The 16635-nt window shown below is 40.4% G+C and overlaps 2 protein-coding genes across 3 annotated transcripts; one reads left to right on the forward strand and one right to left on the reverse strand.

Annotated features, from left to right (window-relative positions):
• Nucleotides 1–5741: 5741 nt before the first annotated feature.
• Nucleotides 5742–14321, forward strand: cd9b (CD9 molecule b). Of its 2 annotated transcripts, none has more exons than XM_077004907.1 (8): nucleotides 5742–6223; nucleotides 11562–11664; nucleotides 12465–12562; nucleotides 12755–12829; nucleotides 12912–13013; nucleotides 13096–13185; nucleotides 13533–13616; nucleotides 13720–14321. In XM_077004907.1, the coding sequence occupies exons 1-8, from the start codon at nucleotides 6155–6157 to the stop codon at nucleotides 13783–13785; spliced, it is 687 nt and encodes a 228-aa protein (XP_076861022.1). In that variant the 5' UTR covers nucleotides 5742–6154; the 3' UTR covers nucleotides 13786–14321. The 2 variants fall into 2 exon arrangements, with proteins under 2 accessions (XP_076861022.1, XP_076861023.1); XM_077004908.1 differs by lacking the exon at nucleotides 5742–6223 and adding an exon at nucleotides 9213–9348.
• smkr1 (small lysine rich protein 1) lies at nucleotides 14319–16551 on the reverse strand. Its single transcript, XM_077004909.1, has 4 exons — nucleotides 16421–16551; nucleotides 15783–15906; nucleotides 15452–15500; nucleotides 14319–15333 (listed from the first exon to the last, which is right to left on the reverse strand). The coding sequence occupies exons 3-4, from the start codon at nucleotides 15452–15454 to the stop codon at nucleotides 15088–15090; spliced, it is 249 nt and encodes an 82-aa protein (XP_076861024.1). The 5' UTR covers nucleotides 15455–15500; nucleotides 15783–15906; nucleotides 16421–16551; the 3' UTR covers nucleotides 14319–15087.
• Between the last annotated feature and the right edge of the window lie 84 nt (nucleotides 16552–16635).

The following is a 16635-nucleotide window of genomic DNA, read 5'->3' on the forward strand; positions in this document are numbered from 1 at the left end:
TATTGCTTGCATTGACTGGTGCTTCCAATACTTTATCCCTTATGAATTCTTGTTTGGCCTCATTAGTTGTAATATGGTCGAACTGTATTGTTCAGAAGATGTAGGTCGCATCATCGACATCATCATAGCTAACGCAACAGTTGTGTTGGTGTGTGGTGTCCAAGTGCCAGTTAAACGCTCCGAATAGAAAACATATTATTATGAAACTGTCAAACCATGTATGCGCGTACCATTTTTGAGAAAATTACCGCGCACTTACCTCCGCGTGAAAGCGAGGCAGGCCTGTTCGTAGCCATGTCCAAATGCAACGTGAAACGAGTACAGCTGGTCTCGGGTGCTGTTAGGTTGCAAAATCCGTTCCTGGCTTTCTCCAGGTTTAATTTGCAAACTGTTGTGGCGGTTAATACCATGCCTGCCTGAGAGACGGCTTTATGGATGTGCAAAACTTTGACTAATTGCCAGGACCTTCTGTCTTGGTTTAGTCACAGGTGAACAGAGTCCACGATCCATTCCAGTCCCGTTTTGATCGCAGGTGAGTGTTTGGCAGTACACAGAAACCCCTCAAATTGGAACTTTCATTATGAAAAGTTTCTTGAGCTCTCAATATAAAAAATGAATAAGAAAAGGAAATAAAATGTGGTAAAAGTTAACCCAGTCTGCGTCAGACTGTATCCTGCACCAAGAACGTAGGAGCGCGTTCATCTCGTCGGCTGCAAGATGGTACATAGTATCTCGTTTCACTTCAGCTGTTAAATAGGCCCATCTCTGTGCTTAAATATTAAGGTAACATGTACCTGGTTTTCGAGGAACCCTCGGACTGCCTTCAAGGAAATCAGCAATGTAGTTGACTGTATTAGGCCTAACTATTTGACTGACACGTGGGCAAGGGGGTTTTATATTTAATGAAGTCAGCCTGGCTGATAAGGCAAGTCGATGCTGCCGTTTAGAGTGATATAGGAGGGGAGACAAAATCCATACATACTAGGGCCCTCCCATTAAAAAAAGAAAAGCAAAAAAAGAAATTAAACATTTTGGGAGCCTGTTTTAAAACAGTTCTCATGCAGTTCTGTCAAAGGCTATACTGGTCAGCCAGCCATGCAGATTATACAAGTGAGATTCATACATTGTAAAGGTTTCGAAAACTGGATGAATAACTAGCGAGCTGTCACACGTTCGATTCACTGCCTTAGATCTACGTTGAATGCAAAGGTCAAGGAACAGCGGTGAGTCTATGGCCTATATGAGCCGGAGCGCTCGGTGTAGTCTACACACCTCCATGTCAAGCGAAATGAAGCGAGCGAACTGAAATCATGGTGCCTTTCCAACGTTGTTGATACATTCACAAGCATGGCTTTTTAAAAGGCGCTTTATCAAATTGGATTTCATAATGTACTTAGGGTTCTTTATGCACTATTACTTTATGTATTATGTTTAGATAGATTATTGTAGGCAAGGCCTTCAGTCAAAGAGGCAGCATGTAATCACACTGAGCTAAGCCTACTGCAGCACAGTTCAGTCCAGACTAGGCGAAAAATGCATGTTGAACATGTTGTAAGAATAAAATTAAGAAGTTACATGAATTTAACACAGACTCTTCTGTTGTGCCATATGCAGTAGGCATGTATCAGAAAAGCAGGCTTGCTGTATCTATGCTTTTCAAAAGGGGATTTTAAAAACCACAGGTCTAATGTGACATGCAGGGTTCTTAAAGTAAATTAAAGTAAATTATTAGATGAAATGTAATAATATACTTATCATATTCATATCACTCCTAAGAGTAGAATCAGAATTGATATGGGATAATTAGCAATGAAAATGTTAATTGGAGCAATCTCCAAACACTGTATCACTATAAAACTCAAAGATTAATGTTATGTAAGAACTATGTCTAGGTTATTTATTGTTTTAGCCATAATTGTAATTAGAATGTGTAGTAGTATAAATAAAATATAAAGATGGGAACTCAATTGAGTCAGGGATTAAAGCATTTGAATCACTTCGGTTATCTCGTGGATTCCTGATATAGGCAATATGCCATACTGCCAGAGTAATCCTGAGCCTACATGTTCACACCAGTTGTATATCAACGTGCAAGAAGTGGAACGTTTCTGCACTCTGAGGCTCTGCACATAAATAGCATGGAGCGCGCACCCACACAGAACAGCCACCCGCTCTCTGTGTGCCTGATTATCCCTTGGAAACAAGAACACAAAACATCACATTTTCACAAATCTTCAGTGCAAGGTTGTTAAATCTTATTCATCGTCATTCCAGGGCTACACTGCACACTGCATTATGATTCATAGTGTGAGGTGGTGTAATTAGAAAGTACATCCAGAAAAGGTATGTGAAGGTGCTTTCGATCACATATGAATTCATGGATTTTTTTTTCACATCAGTCTCCTTCAGGCTGTTGGCCTTTATTAAACTTTGAAATATATACACTACTAGGCAAAGATTTACGGCTATTTTTGCATACCATGAAATACCTATGTTTAGTAAATGTATGAAAATAACCCCACACCTAGTAACCAAAAAGTTACTAGGCTAATTATTTTTAGCCCAATCTATCCTTTTACAATAAAGCTGTTTATGTCCAAAGAAAACCAAAAACATTTTAGAAAAAAATGCTATTTTTTATTGTAAACACATAGTCAGAATAAGTTCGTGAGAGATTTTATAACATAACAATCATACCACAGGCATGTGGTAGCTGCACTTTAAAAAATAAATCTTAAAGCTAAATGTACTAAAGGTTTACAGTGAGCCTATTCAAGTCATGTCCATTAGTGTATAACTCAAATTGAGCATTACATACTCTATATGTCGAAGCTCACGTTTTACTGCACTAAGCCGCGCTCTGGCGCGTGCTAGGTGTGCGCGTCTCTCTCTCCCTCCTCACGCACGCACACAAACGCCTCTTCCTCTTCCCCGTACGCACCTCTCATCCGTCTTTCATAGCTTTATATATGACTAGAAACGCTTTTTACTTTGAAGCACACATTCACTCCGCCGAAGTCGTCCCTCAACAACTGCGCTGATTTGTATGTACGGTCATTATTGTGTATATTGAGCACACCTCAGGGAATTACACATCTACATATTGAACATAGTGCGGTATGAAATATGAGAGTGTTCGAGGAAGGATTGCAAATTAAAGTAAAAAAAGTGAAAGTTAAAATAACTGAAACATTGGAATTATACTTTAAATTCGTAAGCCCAAACGTGGGATGTGGAAAGTCAGGAGACGGGAGAAAGCCGCGGCTCTCCACTGCGAAACGCGATTTACCAACGCAAAAGGCGATGACAGTTATTACACGAAAAACAACAGTATACATTTCTATATTTTGCTACAGTGTTTCCACATGTAGGCTCAGATTATGCACCGATGGGTGTATATTACCTAGAACTAAGACTATAACCCGTATGGTCCATACTTTTGGAAACTTTGACAAAATGGCTCCCTCGTGTGGTCAGAAAAAGAAAGTGCGCAGGTTTGTAGCTGTTGAACTGCTTGTAGCATATATGAAAAAGTAGCAACGGTTGATAGTGCTGTACACAAAACACATAAATACACAATAAACACATATAACACGCTCACTAGTTACTAGTGAGTAACTAGTCACTAGTTAAGACCACATCACAGATGTCACATACACTTCTCACAAGTAAATATACTGTAAATTTACACCATTTTAGTTGTTTCATAGCAAATTTGTGATTAAATAAAAACTTACATTTTCGTTAAAACTAATATCATGTAATTTACTTGGAGCATGTAAATAGTAATTGTTTTTAATATATAATGTGAGGTGTAGGCTGTATGATATATTTAAAAATCCAAGAGTCTTCAGATTTCCTTGCATTTCACATTTCATTTTAAACTGGTTTAATACATGTGTGAAAATGTAATTTTAAGTTTTCATACAGATCTTTTCCAAGCTTAATGTTTTTTTTATTTTCTCTATTTATTAACCAAAACCATGAGCTACTAATCACCAGTGTCAGAGTTATTGTGCATCAGAAACATTGCTATATGACAGGACTAATGTCACCTAAATGTGAAAATAACAGAAACCCTTACCCCTACAACGACCACTCTCAGGAGCTTTAGATATGTCTACATTGGCATTGTGACTGGGAATCTTAGTGAATACTGCTGTCACTCCCTTCTGGTTGTTTGTGACAGTAATGCTCTTTGAGACAACAGAAAAGACTGATTACAGCTCACCCAAATGTGTACTTTATAAGGCTCAGAGCAAATGTTTGTTTGTTCATTTGTTTGTTCGTTTTTTTAAAAGCCCATCAGCATTTATAGAGAACAGGGCTTCTTGTAGCACAAGTGAGATAAACTAATAGGAATAATGTGTTCAAACACATCCTTCATTCCATCACAGTGGTGAAGGGCAACTTGGGTCCTCACTGCCACATTCTACAGATTCTGATCAGCTGCGGCCGGGCTGATTGACAGCTATTGTGCTCTCGTTGCTAGGGGTGACGCGTGGCACTGCCCGAGCTGGACGGTGAGTGGGTGAAGTCGTGCAGGGTCACGTCTGACACAATGGGCTCCATTCTTCCGCGCAACACAGCGCTCTGCCAAAGCTCAGTTGTCATCTTTACTGTCCTTTCCCCCCCTGTACACACCCTGCTACTCACAGCCTGCGGGAAAATCACACAAATCAATAAATATTATTGATGAGAGGCAGGGTGATCTGGCATCTTCTGTATGGCTTCTAAATGGCTTTGTAAGAAGACATTAACAGCATCTGTACAACTTCAGGATGGGAAAGTTCGACAGGCTTAGAGCTCAGCTATCGTGAGAATGGTCTTTTTTTAGGGTGGAGTCGTGGTTGCTCTCTGATGGTGTGTGAACTTGTTGCATAGGTGTATTTAAATATTGTTGGTTCACATCAACAGGAGATGTTTGACATCCGTCTTCAGATTTGGGTCTGTTTTTATTGTTTTAATGATGTTTGCTCCCCTATGTCAATCATTATGATACATACAAAAAACAGACGACGTGGCATTTTATAAACTGAAGTAAAAGCAAAAATAAACATAACAGCCAACATTGCCCTTTAAGGCTAATCAAAGCAGTAACAAAAAAGTGCATATCTAAATATTCTTACATTTCATACTGAATGCTGAAATACTGAAAACTATACTAACATTTTTTAAAATGCTATTTTCAGGTCTCCAGCTTATTTTGTGCACACTCACGGACGTAGTTTTGGGGGGGGGGACGGGGGGGACATGTCCCCCCCACTTTTTCAAAAGCCGGTTTTGGTCCCCCCCAGTTTTTACAGTTAAAACCAAATATTTAAGTAGTGACGAAGTCATGTCCCCCCCACTTTTTAACGGTAAAAAAACCAATATTCAAATAGCGACAAATCTAGCACTAGGATCATGCAGCACCCCCCCCCCCCCCCCCCCCCCGCTTAACAGTTCGCCACCCCAGGTTGTGTCCCCCCCACTTATGAAATCAAAACTACGTCCATGTGCACACTGGTGTACCAAAACAAAACTACTTTAACTTTGTTACAGTAAATAGAGCCTATTTTATTATATTACAAAGATATTTCTGGCAAGCTTAGAATAAGTCAAAAGCTGACATGTCAGACATGTTCTTGTTCCCATCTGTGGGTTGTCCAAAACAAAACAAGCCCAGGGACGCAAGAGAGAGTGTGAGGAAGGACACACATCACTTTACAGCTCACAAGGACATGTTTAGTGTGCACTCTCAAGTCAAATTAGCGGTTTGTAAAACAACGCCATCAGTGGTGAAAAAGCGCGCATGTAAATGTTGAATTAATACTGTCCTTTTATGTAAAGCTAGATTTATATATCCACTATAGAAGTATTCATCACTGGACTTTTCTTCTGTTGGGACGAACAAGGCAAAAAAAAGAAAGACAGATTGAAACAAACAAACAAAACAAAGAAAAAGATCTGGTACTCTGAGTTCAATTGTTCTCAGTCGAGGTGGGAGTTATTCGCGCATCTCTGGAGGAGGAGCGCATTTGACCATCGGAAAATAACCGTGCACGAATCAACAGAACCGCCCTGGCGGAGAAACGTTTGGATTATTGATATCCTCGTCAAAGAAAGAAAGCATCTTGCGTTGACTGCGTCTCAAAGTTTTGAAGGGTTCGTCATGGCAGAGCTGACAAGCGCAGAGTATTGTGTCAAATATCTCTTGTTCATCTTTAATTTCATACTTTGGGTAAGTTGAAACAAATATATTTTTTTACTTGACGACGCGTTTCTAAGAATAGTACTTATTAGTTAATAAGTTAGGACTATAAATTGTTTGTTACACACAATTCCAGGTTCAGAAAGTAAAAGTCCTCACCAGGATTTTGCTCAGGCGTCGTAGATTGTGTTGATTCCACTAATTTTACCTGGATTGCACTAATTAGAAAATCTAGCAAGCTTGAGCAAAATCCTGGTGAGGAATTTTTACTTTCTGAACCTGGAATTGACACCTCTGGTGTTACATTAGGAAATTCAAAGTTCATAGTTCAAAGGAACTATGACGGTGACATGGGTTTTGTAGCTACTGATCCTAAGATTTCCCACATCACATTTTAAAACTTGCTTTAACATTGGAGATTATGTTTCGTTGAATATGCCTAGTTAATTTCTTAGATGAACAAAGCATACAAAAATAATAAAAACTAAAATGTCCCACTTAAGGAAGACAGAACACTAACAATTTGTCAACAAGTAACATTTTCAAATATTTCTTCAGTTGTATATAATATGTAATGTAAGCTAAGCTACTACATATATTCATTACTCTGTTCAACACGTTTAGTGAGCTTAGAGGGTACATGTACATTTGTTTGCAAGCCTTATTTAAAACACTATATATTATACAACTCAAAACAGCCTGTGTCTTCAGATGCAACAAAGATCATTAAGAAGAAAAATTTATATGGCTTAAATATTTTAGCCATTTAAGATGATGGCATGAAATTCAGGTGTTAACATTGTTAACAGGTGTTAACTTTGATGACATAATGATCCGTAGGCAAGTTTTTTGCCTGAAAGATGAGGGGGACTGAGTCACCTCATTATGAGAAGAACAGGAGGTTTTCATGGACGAAAGACATCGCACTAGAAATGTAACATCAAAGAATTTGAGGTTGATTTAAAATCAGAATACATAAAAGCAGAACTGGAAAATGATGCAGACCCAAAGTCACCAGCTTGCTTGTCTAAAACAGAACTCATCCATATCTATCATAACTTATATTAGACGTCTCCCACAACGGGGCAGAGCAGTTCACAAGCTTTCTAGAAACTCCAAAGGTCTAACAGGTCTAGTGAGCTAAGTAATCCTTAGATAAGTATATTATCTTATAAATATTCTCATGTTACATATGTATCTGTTCCAATTAAAACCCAAATAAACATATTACTTTTATACCTGAGCCTAATTCATTCTCGTTGTATTGTGCTATAACAAAGTATCCTGTAATATCATGTGCATCCTTGTCTAATATTCAAGGATGTTCGTATGAACATAGAAATTTGAAACAACTTCATCCAAATAATTTGTTCCTTTAATCGGTTGTTCCTTTAACAACTGTAATGTCTGCCTTGTATGTGTTCTGCTGTTTAAGGCCACCAATGTTGGTCTTACCCTTGATGTGCTACTGAGCACAGACCAGCTAGTCAAATGCAGAACAGTTTAGCAATAGCTTGTTTGGACCTTCCACTTTTCCTTCCCAGGACAGTTTAGATACAAGTCTATCATGCTACCGCAGTTTACAAAGATTCCAATGGTTAAAGGGAAATCCTATATAAAAAAGAAGAAAAACTATAATTAGCCTTACATGGTGTTATACATTTCAATTTCACTTCTTAGAATTGTGTCTGTATGGATTGTTTATTCCCCTGCATCCTGTTGTCTTCAGCAAATGTATATGCAGCTTGGGTTTGTCTGAAATTTGGAAGGGTAAAAATATTCTAAACAAATGGTTATACCTCAACTCAACTTACGTTTCCTCACAAACAAAACCAAAGCTCCTGTACTACACAAAATTAATAGTTCTGTTTTTGTGTCGAGACCAGCCTTTAGGGATGATACTGACAATTCATTTTGGAACACTGCTCCGGGTGTGGTCCAAAACGCCCGTGTCACGTGACTATGGTTGGCCCAAAGCCTGGGTGCGTTTCACCCGTTTCAACAGATGGTATACCTCAAGTTTCTATGTTTGAATGACACCTGATTACACCGGATTATCTGTCTCAACCGTAAACTCTCAGAATGCTTAAAAGGCAAACAAACACATCTTAATTTCAAGGGATTTCGTGAGAGGAGAGGGATGAGACATAAGATAGTGGTTGACAGTACGTCGGCCAGTGAGTAAGAGTGAGCGATAGATAGTCCTACAGTAACATTAATATGAGTGATCATTTACATAAATGTTCCGGAGCCTACACTGGGGCTTTTTTATCTTCTTAGACATCATGACATTCACATGAAACCGAAATACTGAAACAGCCTCACTAAGAAATACTTAGTGAAACACACAATTCCTCACAGACCCACTTTACTGTCTCTGAAAGTCTGTAAACGTTTGTTCGTTCCTTATATTGTGATTTTCTCCAAAATATTTAGTCAGAATTCGTGTCGATAACCTTGTATAACACACCAAAATAATTAGCAGTTTAGACTTGTAGCCGCTGTTTTACATAATAAAAAGATGTGATACCAAAGTGGCCACTAGGTGTCACCATAGACAAACCACCATTGCCGCCACAACAATCCACAACCGTACACATAATTGCCAAATTTACTGGGAATAAATTTCAATAGGTACATGCAGGTCATGTCTCTCCATAAATAAAAAACGGTAAATTAAATATATATGATATTCGCACGACATTAAAATCATTCGAGCGCGTTTATAATGGCAGTGTCTTCCACAACAAGATTTTTTCGGTCGGCGAAAATGCGACATATTTTTTCCCGCCGTGTTCGCGTCCGGTATCGTTTTTAGACGGAAAAAAACCCGGCCTTTAAATGTTTCGCTTTTTTCGCCTCTGAGATGTGAATACGTACCGGGGCGTGTAACCACCACCACCTCTCCGTGTCCCACCCACTCATGTGACCCAGGAGCGGACTCCACTGGCTCCATATAAGCGCGTTCGGGCGGTATACATTGTCATGCGAGAATAAACCCGAAAGGTTCGGACGCGTTTGTGCTGTTTTTGGGCTGTTTTTTGGGCTGTGTTCGTCTCCTGCTCGTCTGTCGCCTCAGAAACGCAACCATGGGATTAGGAGGAGGTCTAAGTTTTCTCAAGTACATGGTGTTTGCTTTCAATTTTCTCTTTTGGGTAGGTGGCTCTTAACGGTCCTCAGTGGGAAATGTTGGTTTGGGTTTTTATCTCGAACCAGGAAATAACACAAACACGGGCTGGATGTGCCTGTGTGTCAATATCGGGTGTGCCGGTTTGGAGTCAGCAAGACAGGATTTCATTTAATTAACTGATCAGATAGCCATATTGCTAACGTCTTTTTTCGTATGTTTGCATAGTAGTGGTAGTAGTAGTAAACTGATGAGCTTTTCCAAAAGTGTTTTTCAAGATAATTTAATGGTGGACTGCTACGGCGCCATTACCCTTTAGACCCCGAAAGCAAAAGTGGAAATAAAACTGTGTCGGTTCTGGTGTCCCTTTACTGGCCCGGGTTTGTGTTTTTAATGCCTGCAGCGACTCAAAACGGGCTTGTGTCTCACACAAACGACGTGTGTGAGATGAAATGGGCTACACTTCTCTCTAGTTTATTTTTTCTAAACTTCTGTCTGTTCTTTTTTTTTGTGCGTGTACGTATTTTATATCTAGGATGTTTTCCATGTGATTTGGTGCTTTGATGTTAATGTTAGTGACTTGTAGTAACTAAATGGCATTCATTTTTTTTCTTTTTTACATACTTTTCTAACACGATCCTTTGCCCAGTGTGTCCACTGCCTCTCGCGCACACACACACCCACACCCACCCAGGCGGACAACTCCCAGGTCTACATTTAGTGTTGGTGAAGCAGGCTTTACTGGTTTTGCTGTCCGGTTGGCATAGTTTTCTCCTCCTCATGCCTACGTCGTGTCCTTCCATGAAACTACTATTGTGTCAGTGATGTTTCATGCTTGGGATTCCTTTTGGAAACCTGTTCTGCGAGTTTAGGTTATTTTGTTTAACCTTATCTTTGTGATTGGATATCTCCCATGGTGTGGAGAAGGACAAACCGGTTCATGTGTTGCCTATCGGTGTAGGGCTGATCAGACTAGACTGTCTACATGGTGCTGGGTGTGTGTCATCCATCCATCCATTGGAGGGGGGAGTCAATTCCAGTATCTCCGGGCGAAGGCAGGTACTCCATGGGCAGGTCGCCAGTGTACCACTTTGCCACCACACACGCACACCAACAGAAAATGTAGTTATCAGTGAACCCGACATGCATGTCCATGCATGCCTTTGGACTGTTTGAGTACCCAGAGGAAACCCATGCAGGGAGAACACGCAAACTCCACACAGAGCAGCTCAGACCGAGAATCAAACCCTGACTGCCTTGCTGTGAGGTGACAATGCTAACCGCCACACTGCCCTCGGGGTCTGTGTGCTGCACCATTAAACCTGAGACCCTGACCACTCCCTCTGTCCTATTTGGAAACAAAAGCAGTTTGGTGCACAAGAATATCTGATCGTTCACTCATGCAGCTATGAGAGAGTATTTGTGGGGTGTGTGTGTGTGTCTCAGTCATGCTTTGTGTTTACACTATGGTTTCTGAATCGAAAAAACCACTGCTTTTAAAAAGGTGTCGAGAACCTCGTGTGGAGAAATGTGAGGCCTTTTCCGAAAGGAACCTGATGAGAGTAAAATTTGTTGGTTATAAAATGTTTAAGGATTTATAGGTTCTACAGATAATGTAACTGAGTTAACCAAATTATCCATGCAAGTTGATGGATGGGTAGCCTTTATGTTCTAGATGGGCCTAGTTCAAAGTCAAATAAATGACATGTGCTGCATCATAATATTGTGATTGTTTCAGATGCTTTCATAGAAAAAAGTTGCAAGTGTTTAAAGCTTCTGCTGTTAAACTAGTCTTTAGTTTTTTTTTTTTTACAAAATTGTCCCCAACATTGTCGTAATGAGACCAGTTGACATGGAGTTTTAACCATCCTGCTTGTGGTGGCCAGACTCAAGCAGGCCAGAGAAGTCTGAATTATGTATGGCGAGTCTCTCCAAGTCAAGCATAATTTTTCATACTCCGTGGTTAGTTAATTGTGGCATTTATGAACTTCCTGTGTGAGGTCACTAGTTTGTTTGTTTGTTTGTTTGTTTGTTTAAAGCGGAGGCAACATTTCCCCTAGACCAGTTAGACTTCATTCCTCTGGGCTCAGGGTGCGTCATGCATAACCTGTTGTGCTTTCTTATCACTTGCACGACTGATGTTGATGTACTGGTCTGAGCTTAAGGTATTGTGCTCTATTGACTGGGGAAAAAGGCTATAATAAAAACCCATGGCAATCTTGTTTTTTGTCTTCTGATCAGCTTGCAGGTACGGCTCTCCTGGCTATAGCACTATGGTTGCGTTTTGACAAGAGCACGTCGGACATCTTCCAGATCTCTGGCTCGCCTTCCACATTCTTAACAGGTATTTCAAAGATGAGAAGTTGGATCAGTCCCCCAGCCTTCTGCAGCTTGGCCCCACGTACCTCACCACAAAACGTTGCCCTGGTTTTAATATTGGTCACAATTTGAAGTTGCATTTGTGGAAATATCGAAGAAAATTGGATTTTTGCTTTACAAAATACAAAGAATAACTTTTGGCCATTAGCCCCTAGCAGTACCGCTGCGGTCCACTGGGGGATTGCCGTCCTCGGGTTGAAAGCCACGGTTTGATGATGCGGAACCTAAAATTCCCAATTCCAATAGGTTTAGCAAAGAAGGAACACTACTTACACCTGAAATTTGCACAACCCACATTCCAGACCGCGTTAAGTAATTTCTTCAAGCCACCACAGAGATGCCTTTCTCGGAAAAGTCCTCCCACATGCACACGCTCACACAACAAGATGTGCATTGTCTGAGGGTTGGGTGTGTCTCTCCCTCTCTCCCCCATAACAACCCACCACACTTTGAAAGACAAATCTCTTACCACTAGCGTGTAATACAACAGGAAAGAGATCTAGCCTGCAGTGGCAAATATCTTAATTATATGTCATCAGCAATAGCTGGTGGGTGTAGGTTATAGCAGTGGTACAATTTTTTTTCTTTTTTTTTTGTATTGTTTACACCCAAATTGTGCTAAAAGGATGCCTTTGGCATGATGCAAAGAGAATTTGTTTATTTTTTTGGCCAAAGCGTGTTTACTAATCTTGTGAGTTGGTTTTCTAAGTAGGTGTGCCTGGTGGGTGTCTGATATTACATAGTGTGGGGTAATCTGGTGTGCAGGTGTTTACATCCTCATTGTGGCTGCGGCCCTCATGATGGTTGTGGGTTTCCTGGGTTGCTGTGGAGCTATTCGGGAGTCCCCGCTCATGCTCGGACTGGTGAGTTCTCCGATGCCTCGATGCTGCAATGTGTTTCTAGATACCACCGTTTGCCATCATTGATTCGGTTCATAATGAGCGAATATGGCAACTTGTAAATGAAACTGACCTGAAGTTGAAAGCAAAATTAGGTAAATTTGGGGGTTTTGACTAGTTTGTGTGAATTTTTTTTTTTTTCCTCTCTCCTCTTAGTTCTTCGTGTTCCTGTTCATCATATTTATTGGAGAAGTGGCTGCCGGAATCTGGGCTCTGTCTAATAAAGACAAGGTTAGCGATGACTTTGAATGCTACATTATTAAAGTCTTGACCTAGTTAAATAGTCATGATGCCCTTTCACTCTCCCTTTCAGATTGTGAAAGACGTGAAGGACTTCTACACTGAAACCTACAAAAATTATCAGACTTCAAAGCAGGAGGCACTCAAGGAGGCGTTGAGGGTTATCCAGTATAGTGTAGGTATTGCTGTACTAGTACCATACTGGTAAAAGCCTTGTACATTCGGCCTTGTTAAGTATTTCTCTCACCCCTAAACAGCTTCAGTGCTGTGGTACCACTGGAACCATTTTTGATGGGTCCACCGACACCTGTCCACAACAACAAGGTTTGCAGGCGCTCGTCACCACGGTAAATGGCTTCAGCAACTTTATACTTTTCACAAACCACAAGCCCAGAGTCGTTACACCCACAACTTTATACCCCTCTTTGTTACTCGAGTCATTGTGGATATAATTTTATTGAATTGCGGATAGTGTTTCAGTAATGACTCAGAACTCGCAGACTCTGAAATTTTGTTTTCAGACCTTACTTACTTGATTATCTGAGATTAGACAAAATTTCATAATATGTCTGCTACCTTTTGGTAACCTTAATATGCAAGATGTACAAGTTGATTATTAAAACATGCTGTTTGAGCCTTTCTAATGAATTAAATGCCCATACAGTTGTCTTCCTTTGCTCATCCCTGTGTTTAGAGTTGTCCAGCTGCTATAGATGACCTGTTCAATTCTAAGTTGCATATAATTGGAGGTGTGGGAATCGGCATCGGTGTGATCATGGTGAGTGTCATGGTGCTCGCCAGCCACAGAACGGTTTGAGCAGTAAACCCTTTCAGTGCTGTAAAGGGCCATTGACCGTAACCACCGGCTTTACTGTTGCCAGATCTTTGGCATGATCGCCAGTATGATGCTGCTATGTGCCATCAAGCGAACCAGGAGCGTTCTGTGAGAGGGTCCCTCACCACAACCGCAACCTGCCTGTGATGGATTTGCCTTCAGGGATGGTGGCCCATGTGTTCACTGCTAAAGACTGACGCTTCAACATTCATACCCATATTAATCTGTTCTCTGATGCAAGCTGACTTGGAGGTGGGGGGAGTGACTAGACCATTTATATTAATGAGTATTCAGTTAGTGTCATAAGTTTTACCATTCATATCCTTGTTTTACCATTTTGATCTTGACCATTACTTGTTTTTACTACTGGTCTAGCTTGGGCTACTGAAATTTTTTATTTTTTTCTGCTTATGTACATATGCTTATGAATTGCTTTCACTATTGTAACAGTGATTTTGAGGCCTAATTTTTATCAATATTTTCTTTATACACATGTGCCCATTACCATTATTATTAAAGTATTGAATAACAGTTTGAATAGCTAAATAAGTTATTGAATACAGCATTGTTTAACTGGGTAAGATATTGCTGTACTAAATTGTTTCTTACTAGCACTGAGCCCAAATAAAACTTCAGAAACAAAAACAATTTAAACTCATTGCTGGCAAATTTATTGACCTGTTATGGTTGTACAGCACATTCAAGCCATTAGTGTTCAACAAAAGGACTGCAAGCTAAAGAGGAAAGAGAAGGTGATTATAAATTGTGCTGCGTGGGCACAGCAGTGGAGCTAAGCAACAACATTCACTAAACCACTGTAGTAGTATCTCCCAGACACAAAGAAAACACAATTGCATGTCTTATAAGAAACCCAAACTGTAAGTATGGCACTCGAGTTCATTCGTAGAGACGTGTTTAAGGCAGGTTGTCCTTCGATCTCCAGAAGGATTATGCAAAAGGGAAGTAAGGTACTTGTGCAACATTTCAGATTGTAATCTGAGTTCTGATGCACATATATGTGGTTGTTTTCTGCCACCAGTTTTTAGAGGTAAAAGGAACTAACCAAGAACTATTCATCACCACCCCCGATTTTTCTTCGAATGTAGTTTGAATAAACGTATTTCCAACAGCACGAGAAACTTATGCTACAAATTTAATTGAATTTCAAATTGAAGTCTATCTGGCTCAACCTTCAACTGCCAGGAGTAGTCACGGTACAGATCGAGAGGCATCAAGAGACAAACAATCGTTTTCAGTTCTAAAAGGTCTTGCATGCATCAATGGATATCAACACATGACAACACAAGTACAAAGTATATTTGCTCATGAATGTAGAAGACAATAATGCAGTGCACTATTCCCATTGTGTTTACATGATTGGTTAGCTTTAGTGTAAATATCTGTGCTTCATTTTTTATTTTATTTTTTGTTTTTTTCCTTTTTTCTTAGGGGCCTGGGGCCAGCCAAAGCCTCTGAACTCCAGGCAATCCACTGCATTATGGGATATGTAGTAGGCATTCTCCATGGCAGCTGGGCTGAGAATATCCACTTCTGGCTGTGCGGATTTGGCATTTGCGGACCTTTTCTTTGATGCCTGCTTTTTCACACTCTTTTTCCTAGGTCTGGCACTATGGGAGCGGGACTTTTTGGTCGCTGTAGGCTGTATTTATTAAAAATAAAGCACAGCTTTAGCAAACATTCTTTAAATAGTAATTATTATTAGCATTAAAAGCAGAGGAACATTTTTAGACAAAAATATTTATATTAAATTCACTTACCATACTTAAGTTTTAGCTTTTATTGCACTTCGTGAAAGCTGAAGACATTCTAAGGGAAAATATGTAGCTTATATCATTTGAGATATATACATGCTTTGCTGATGGGCTTTAAACTACATTCTTACACTTTCTGCAACAATTAAAAAACCTCCTCGACCTTTAAGAAGACTACGTTTCACGCCCACGTACTACAGTCTTAACCCATGCCGTTCTTTATGCCCTTTTCAGCCCACAACACAATCAACACCATTTCAGGGGACGAGAAGCACAAACAACCACTATAAACACACGCTGATGTACTTTAATAAAGGCTTTTTCTTTAATGCCCTACCACAGAGACGAAGAAAGAATCACTCCGGGCGCTCCTGGTACTAAAGGTTTCTGGCGGACTGTGTGTTGTGTGTGAGGTTGTCGTAGAGACAGGACGAGGAACCGCATTCCGGCGTCTTCTCGCTCTGCAGACCCAACCAGGCGTGAGATGTTGCTTAGAACCTCACACCCCACACCAACCCAAAGATAATCTGTCTGATCACGAGGCATCAATTTATAATGCGAATCCATTTATAATGGCTTCACTTTCGCTGGAGAGGCACGAGTGTGGATTAATATCGAAATCTGTGCTAGAGAGCTTAACCTGTCCCTGGACAAAATAACAGTAAGGGTTTAATATCTAACTGGCAGGAAGGAGCAGTCAATGTCAGCTGCCAGTCTGGCACTGGCAGCCGCCAGTAAGTCAGTGGCAGCCGCCATTTGGTAATGGCAGCCGCCGATTTATAATGGCAGCTGCCAGTCGTCAGTGTCAGCTGCCAGTTGGTTATGGCAGACACCAGTCAAACAGCAGCAGCTACCAGATCAGCAGCGACGGCAGCCAGTTATTGCCAATCAACCAGGGCAGACACTATTGGGCAGGGACAGCTGCAATTCGTTTTACATGTGAAGCTGAGGCAGTCTTTAAACAAGTCGAATTACCTTGTCGTGCAGCACACCATGCAGCACAACCGCTTACACCGGGAATTCATTTAATTATAAACAGAGATAACATGAATCTGAGGGGAATCCGTTACACTCGTTCTGCTGATCTGACAGGTCTGGAATTTGTCACAACACATGGCAACAACTCGCTAAACTGCAATGAGAAACCAAAACCACTATTCATTACAGATATTTAATAATATCCTTGATAT

The sequence above is a fragment of the Brachyhypopomus gauderio genome, chromosome 5, assembly GCF_052324685.1.
Source record: "Brachyhypopomus gauderio isolate BG-103 chromosome 5, BGAUD_0.2, whole genome shotgun sequence".
NCBI lineage: Eukaryota > Metazoa > Chordata > Actinopteri > Gymnotiformes > Hypopomidae > Brachyhypopomus > Brachyhypopomus gauderio.